Source organism: Aphelocoma coerulescens, chromosome 18 (genome assembly GCF_041296385.1).
Source record: "Aphelocoma coerulescens isolate FSJ_1873_10779 chromosome 18, UR_Acoe_1.0, whole genome shotgun sequence".
Lineage (NCBI taxonomy): Eukaryota > Metazoa > Chordata > Aves > Passeriformes > Corvidae > Aphelocoma > Aphelocoma coerulescens.
Genome location: NC_091031.1, coordinates 8,080,020 through 8,087,830, shown reverse-complemented (window position 1 = coordinate 8,087,830; position 7,811 = coordinate 8,080,020). Strand labels below are relative to the sequence as shown.

Sequence of the window (7,811 nt, the reverse complement as noted above, 5' to 3'; positions counted from 1 at the left end):
CCCCTCATGCCAGCTGGTGCCCTCCCTCCGGCCATCGTGGTGGGGTCATGGTCAAAGCAGGGCAGGAATACACATGGGCTGTGTAGAAAATCACCACCATATCTTTATTTGCTGCTTTCCAACAACCTGAGTTGTTTGCAGAAGGCTTGTCCTGGGCCGGTTGTGGGTCTGGGACAGGGAGGACCAAGTGGTTTGGACTGGTTCCCTAGGGAGGCTCTGCAATGTGCAGCTGAGGGTAGCCGTGGGCTGGGAATGTGCTTCAAGGGCTCTGGAAAGATATCTGTGGGCAGGAGGGTGGCTGCCAGGGCCCCTGCCTGGTCTGGGGGCTGTTCAGGGAGGGCTTGGCCGCGGTGTGCTCTGCTCGTGGTGGTGATGGTGGTGGAAGGGGGTGCCAGGCTGGGGCACATTGTTTGTGGGGGCTCTGCTGGGTGTCTCAGCAAACTGCGGTGGGTGGAGGTGCCCTCAAACCAGCAGAGCCCCCAGCCCTTCCCAGGGCAAAGCCTTTCCATCCCAGGGGGCTCATGGCCCTGCAGCCCACCCAGACCTGCCAGCGCAGAGCCCAGGGAGTTGATGCTTCCAGCAGGACCTGGCAGGAATCTCTGTCCCCAGCCCCGCAGGGATGGGATGGGGCCAGGCTGGTGTGGCTGGAAGGCAGATGTGGCAGAGGGAGTAGCTGCAGCCAGGGCCAGGTGGGGAAGATGCATCACAGTGGTGGGGATGGAGAGGGGCTGCAGCCTCTCGCCCCCGCAGGCAGCCCGGAGCAGAGGCGGCTCAGCAGCCGCTGTTCCTGCGCATGAAGGCGTGTCCCCGCACGGGGTGCTGCATCTCCACGAAGGCCAGGTCCTTCACCGTCACCTCGCAGGGCCCCAGCGCCTCGAAGCCGCACTTCTGGTAGAAGGGCACGAGGAAGGCCTCGCACATGAGCAGGGCGCGGCGGGCGAAGGGCAGGCAGCGCAGGTGCTGCAGGTAGCGCCACATCAGGATGGAGCCCTTGCCCTGCTGGCGGACGGTGCGGTGCACGGCCAGCACGTGGATGTGCACGGCCGAGCCCTGCGGCTTGTGCAGGGTCAGCGCTGCCTGCGAGGGGGGGGACAGGGGTTATCCCATCCTGCTTTCTTCTTCCCCACCCTGAAGAACCAGGGTACACATCCACCCCATCCCTGTTCGCCTCCCCCCATCGTCCTCGGAGAGTTTTTAATTTTAAAGTGAACGTTGAGGGGAATTACTTGGCGTATTTTTTAACAGCACCGTTTAAATTAATTAATGAGAAGGTTCATTTCCACCAGAGCAGCCCTGTAGCAGTTAGTCGTAGGAGGAGATTTTGGGAGTAGCCTCAGGGCTCCAGGGAGCTTTTCCTGGTCCCCAGGCTCTGGCAGTGCCTCTCCGAGTGCACAAGGTGGGAAGGACTGGGTCTCACCTGGCTGAGCCTCTCCTGGTCCCAGAGGGAGCCGATGATGAACGCCACAAGCCGCCCTTCCTCAAACCAGCCGAGGGACAGCTCTGGGCACAGGTTCAGAAAGTGGCGGATCTCATCCAGGTGCAGGGGACAGTCCCCAGAGACCGATATAAAGGCTGGAGGGGGACAGTGGTGAGCACTCTGGTGAGAGAGACAAAGCACACCCGACCCAGAAAAACTCCCAGCATTGATACAGGGGAGGGAAAGTGGGACGTGATGGGGAGAGATGGTATGTGTCCTGCTGCCTGCTAGGTCTAAAGGAGTTCTGAGGGACATGGATGGTTCCAGGGAGCAGTTCTGCTCCTCCAGAAGCAGTTCCCCATGGCCCAGTGACCGGCTCCTAACTCTGCTGATTCCAGAGCTACAGCAGCGGGTGCTGAATGGAACCCTGGCAGCTCCGCAGCTGCCCCTGCCCTTGGAGAGGAGGGAGAAATGGGCTGGGTGAGGCTGGGTGAGGAAAGCTAGGGTGGAGGAAATGGGGGAAGGTTGCCAGGGTGGCATCTGAAAGTGCCCCTGTGCAGTAGGAGGCAGACCATGGTGTCCTTCCTCCCACTTCCCCTTTTCCTATCCTACCCACTGGCTCTCACAGGGCTGTTTTGGGAAAGCTGCTCCTCACTGACCTGGTCCTACGCAGCATCACCTCCCAGCATCCCCACCCCAGGGTGAGCTGGGGCCGTGGTTCTCCAGCTCATTAACCACAGTTCCCCCACCTCTTTAGGGAGCCCGTGGTGGCCTGGCCTCAAGTCACGGCCACTGCATCCCTCCCACGAGGGCACACATGGGGGAATTTGCCATTACAAGGAGCACAAGAGAAACAGATGGAAAGGGATCCAGCTGATGCCACCAGCAGGGCCCCCCGGGCCCCCCTTACCTTCGCGCTCGATCTCGAACACGCTGACGGCATCCTCGGGGCTGAGGCAGCGGAACTCGCTGGCGGGCAGCGTGTGCCGGCGCTGGCCCCCGGGCGAGCTGCGGGGCGACCGTAGGTGGACCGGCTTCAGGAAGGGCAACGCGCTGAGCGCCGACATCCTCCTCCTCCTCCTGCTCCTCTTCCTCCTCCTCCCCCTCCTCCTCCTCCTGCCTGGCTTCCCACCGCTCCCTCTGTTCGGGGCAGCCTCTGCCGGCTCCCACACCCTTTATTCCAGCCAAGCTCCTGCAGCACCGTGAGCCAGCGGAAGCACCTGTTGATGACAGACAAGGATGAGGCAGCTCGTCCCCCTTTTCCCATAGGTGTGTGTGTGTATGTACAGCAAATACCCGCCCGCAGTGACCCCAGCCGCCCTCCCTGTGAGCTGGGGAACACAGGAGGCTGGCACCAGCTGTGAGCTGAGCAAACCCCGGCGTGACAAAAGCACAGTGGTCCAGGTGGTGGGACAGAGCAGGGAGAAGGGCCAGGGCTGTTAGAACCGGTGCAGGTGTGAGACTGAGCATCCTGCCCAACGTTGCCCAGCCCACGGCAGCACCAGGCAGTGGGATGGGCAGGAGAACCCCGGAGCAAGTCCAGCTGCTGTCCTGGGGACAGGCAGGGTGGGATGTGGCTGCAGGAAGCCAAGAGCTGTAAAATAAGCATCTATCCGTGTGAAAGTTCCCTGTGATGCTCTGTTGTGAGAGGTCAGTGCCAGGCCATAGAGGTGCCCTGACAGGGACACACATCAGGCAGCCAGAGCCACCTCCTCCAGACAGCAGGAGTTGACAGGATTTACTCCCTTCTCTGACTCACTCATCAGGTGAGTGACCCAGTTTAACCTCTGCTGGCTCTTAGGTCACATCCATGCTCACAGAGGTGGGTCCTTGGCAGGATTGAGCAGGTGACTGAGGCTAAAGCCTCGGGTGTCCTCCCTGGTGAGGTGCCCCAGGAGCTTTGGGTGGCATGATCTCACCAGACACAGCCCAGGCCAGGACACTCCATCTTCAACATGGGTTCCCCCAAGAGAGTCACCAACACCCGAGGTCATCTGGCAGCACCCATCCTGCACAGCCCAGATAAATCCCTTGACCTGGATCAGAGCCTGTAGCTTCAATCTGCTTCTGCTTTCACGTGTGAGTGAACCGAGTTAATAAACCCAAAGAGAACCACAAACTGAGTGAATAACTTCACTAAGCACATGCATCCTGCAGACAGAAATTGTGGGAATGGCTATCAGAGCCATCCATTCAAACATCCATCCGAACTCAGACCAATATTCAAGCAATTTCCAGCAAAGCCAGGTCATTTTTGATTATTGTTGCAGAGGTGCCGGCTTTCCCTGCTAATTATAGGCTTGCCTCCAGCTAATAGGATTTATGGAAACAAAAGCATTACCAGCACAAACATTGCACAGGGCACCACCGGCACAAGCTGGGAATTTTCCATCCCGAAATGCCAAGGGCTGGATGCTTGAAATGCCAGTCTTATCCTGTCTGAGGCGAGACAGGGTGGTCTCGGGATTTATTTTCAATGAATCGCTGGTTTGGCTGTGGGTATGTGTCTAAGAGATCAGATCCATCAGGGAGAGGGGGTTTCCTTGGCAGGGGAATTATTTAGCATCCCCAGCGCTCATTCCAGTCACCAAGGACTGACTGAACTGGTGCTGGGAATAGGTGGTTCATGCTCCTGCAGGAGGGAAGTGAAATGGGGTGAGCTGGGGGGGAGAGTGGGGTGCTGGGGGGGGTGGGTGTAGTGTTTGTAGAGCTTATTATCAAATCTTCTGGAGCTCCTCATCCTACTAATTGGATTAGGGACTCATCTGCATGAGTAAATCCCAGAGCAGGCAAGAGGGTAAATTCAGGGGTCCTTGAAAATGCAGTGGTGGTTTGATCCTGGGGGCTGCTGAGTGCTTGGGGCGAGTTCTGGGGATGCTGCTGGGGAGATGCTGCTGGATCAGACCCGGGGATGGCTGTGCAGGGGTGGCAGGGCAGAGAGGTCAGTTGAATATGGCCTCAGGCAGGGCCGGAATTTCAGTTGCCATGGGAATTAGGGAGATGGATTGTGGAACCACAGAATGGTTTGTGTTGGAAAGGACTGTTAAAGGTCAGGTAGTCCACCCCCCTGCAGTGAGAAGGGACACCTTCCACCAGCCCAGGCTCCTCAGGGGTGTTTGCTCTCCAACAGCCACCATGCAGTGCTCACTGTCCAAGAACAAGTCTTCGTGCCAGAGCATACGAAGGCTGGAAACAACTGAGCCATAGGAAGTCTCTACAGGAACATCCATGGAGCTGAAGGGGTCAAAACCTCGTGTTTAAGTGTCTGCTCCATTCCCATTAGAGAAAACTGGGAAAGGGCAATCAGGTCCCTCAAGCTATTTTTAGAAACTGCCTGAGACCCCAACCAGAAACACCCTGCAGCAGTAGCCAGGGAAGGGAAAAGGTTGCTCCTTGCTTGTTTTCCTTGTATTTTTTCCCCTCCAGCACGTTATTCCTGGCAACCCAGGTTATACAGCTGGAGGGCTGATACATTCATGTTTGTTTTCTGGAAATGAACTTCTTGCTTTGCTTCTCAGCTCCCTGAAGAGTGGAAGGTCTTCTGGGAAGGGGGGATGCATAGAACCTGCAGAGCACAGAGGAACCAGCAGTGCTCCCTACCCCCAGAGACAGCCATGGGCTCTGCACAGCCATGGGGCTACCATGGGAAGCATCCAACCTTCAGAGGTGAAGGAAACTCTGCCCAGGTCCCAGAGTAAGTGAGAAACAATGATGAGGAAAATTCTGTCTCCATGATGATCATCATCTGTCTTCTGATGCTCCAACAAAGCCTCCTATATTTGTTCAAGTCACTTATACCCCAGGCTGAATTTCATGCTGTGACTCCTTGCCAGACTTGCCTGAGATGAGCCCACTATGTTTGTGTGTCACAGCAGTGAACCAAGAGCTTGCTCTGTAAATTTTCCCTGCCCTGTGTTTGTGCACCGGAAATGAGAGCATCCCCATGATCCAGAGAGATGCTCACATGTAAAGAAACAGGCAGGTGCACAGTACCCCCCTGGCAGCATCTTTTACCAAGTTATGAATTGTCTGCCTGAGTTTGGAACTGGATTTTTAAAATTAGTTGATAGCACGGAGTTATTCACCCAGTTTTAAAGTCAAATACTCCGTGCAAAAGAGCTTAAGTTCTTCCCACCTCCAGAACATGGAGGGTTTCAGTGAGAAGAGTCCCTACAGCTGGGTTTTGGGAGCAGGTGTTGGAAGTGTAGGGGTGAGACAGGGGCTGGGATGAGAGTCACACCCTTCCCTGTCCCAAAACCACTTCTCAGCAAGCCAAGCTCCCTATACCAACCTCCCACCCCTCTGGGGAAATCCCCCTCGTCCTGGGATACAGGACCAAGTCACGGTGGCCAGGGGACCACCAGCTGTCCCCAAGGCTGTCAGTGCCCCCCAGGATGTGACAGGAATGTGGGTGCTTACCAGCTGGGGAGCCCGTGCCGTTCCCTGCCCGCCTGGCTCCGGGGGTGCCGTCTCAGCGCTGGCTGGAGAGGAGGATGTGGGGTTTTGCCTCCCCTCCACCGTCTGCTGCATCCTCCACAGCCCCTGCTTGTATATATTTGTTATTTATGGAGCACGTGATGACATCCTAAGGAGTTTAGAACTCCGATGAAAGACGGGGAGAGGTGAGAGGCTTTAAGGTGACAGGCCAGCAAAGGGATCACTTCAGGGGCTGTCGGTTTTTTTCCCTGGCGTGACTGGCTGCAGAGGGATAAAGCATTTAGCTGATTGCCCTGCTCTGAGGGCCGGGCAGGGAGAGCAGGGGACTCAGCCAGGACAGGCAGCACTGTCCTGTACCTGATCCTGACCTCTCCAACAGCATCAGGAGCCCATAAGAAGCCAAAGGCAGCCCTGCCCAGAGTGGATGAGCTTGCTTTGGGGAAGGATGGGGAGGCTGCTGGTTGTGCCAGGCATGATCATTGCTTGGGCTTGAGTGGAGGGAAGTTTCTCAGGGGAATCATCTGATTCCATGTAGGATGGGGAGTCAGATGTAAGGTTTCTTGCCCAAGGAGCTTATTCCAAAACCCAAGCATCTCTGCCCCATGCAGCCCTCTGTCCGTGGGTGCTGTTACATAAGAAACCGGACAGGCAGAGCCAGCAATGTTTGTCCCCATCAGGACACGTGTAATAAAAGGGAGATTATCCCAGGCGGGAGCGTGATGTTGGCATCATCATTATCATTGGGAAGCAGATGCAGTCCTGAAAGAAGCCTGGAGCAGAGGGCAGAGCTGGCTTTGCTCCGCTGGAGACATTTCCAGGGCAGCTCTGGACCTGCTTTAGCTTCCAGCCATGGGCAAAGTGACCTGGAGCTACACCCTTATCTCTCTCTTTTAAGCTTTTTCATGGAATCAAAACAGAAGTATGACCCAGCAGCTTTCTGCTCTTCAGAAATGGCTTTTTGGAGCAACTCCCAGCCATTAAAGCAGCCCGGCAAAGCAGAGGTTGGCCCGTGGCTGGAATAGTCAAGCAGGGATGCTGCATTCCACAGTTTTAGCTGGGTCTCACTCTTCCTGCTCCCGCACAGCTGCAGAGGGTCAACAACTCCATTAAATTAGAGCCACAGCAGTGTGCCTGGATTTGCATATTTAGCAGCTCTCTCAGCATCTTCAAAGAGCCCCGAGCTGTCACTGCGGCCCCACAGCAGGGCTGGTCCCTCTGTTGGAGTACCCACTCAGGAAGACAGCAATTATCTCCGGGTAGGATTTGCAGCGAGGGGCGACATGTGGGAGGCAGATGAATCACGACTCGGCCCCCCCTCTGCCAGGGCTTGAGAATGAAGCCATGCACACGCAGCTCAGGGGCTCTTCAGCTGTGCCGTGCTGTGTCTCCGGCCCCGCCGTGCCCCATTATCCCGGTGCTCAGCGGATTAAGCTGCTTGTGGTGTCTGCAGCCCCGGCTTTGAGGCAGGGTCTGCCATCACGGGATTCAGATGGCATCGGGATCCTGTCCTGGGTGACGCCATTGGGGCGGTTTCTCTCTCAGATTCACGTAATTGCGTAATTCCCAAGCTGCTTTCCCTGTTTAGCACCTTCCTCTGGCTTAGCCATGGGCACCCACATTTCCAAGAGGGTGACGCTTTTCTCCTGGCAGTGGCCTAGCAGCAGGGCTCTGCAGTTTGGCATTGCTGCAAGGTCAGCTGTGGGCTCTGATTTCCTTCTCCCTCATCTCCTTCCTTTTCATCGCTCGTGCTGGTGCTTGTTGTTGCTGTAACTTCCCAGCAGGATGCAGCTCTTTGGACATAGTCGGTATTCTCAGCACTTGCCAGGCTGCCCACCTGCTGCTTCTATCCCCCAGTGCTCCCTCTCATGCTGCCAGGAGTGGTTTTAATTCACCGGCAGCTCCTGAAAAGCCAGCGGGCTTCCAGCTTTTCCTCTGGAGCAGGACATTGTGGTTTAGG

The 7,811-nt window shown here is 56.5% G+C and overlaps 1 protein-coding gene across 1 annotated transcript; it reads right to left on the bottom strand.

Annotated features, from left to right (window-relative positions):
- Window positions 1–771: 771 nt before the first annotated feature.
- On the bottom strand, window positions 772–2,484 carry AANAT (aralkylamine N-acetyltransferase). The gene is made up of 3 exons (XM_069032752.1): window positions 2,328–2,484; window positions 1,418–1,572; window positions 772–1,077 (listed from the first exon to the last, which is right to left on the bottom strand). The coding sequence occupies exons 1-3, from the start codon at window positions 2,482–2,484 to the stop codon at window positions 772–774; spliced, it is 618 nt and encodes a 205-aa protein (XP_068888853.1).
- Between the last annotated feature and the right edge of the window lie 5,327 nt (window positions 2,485–7,811).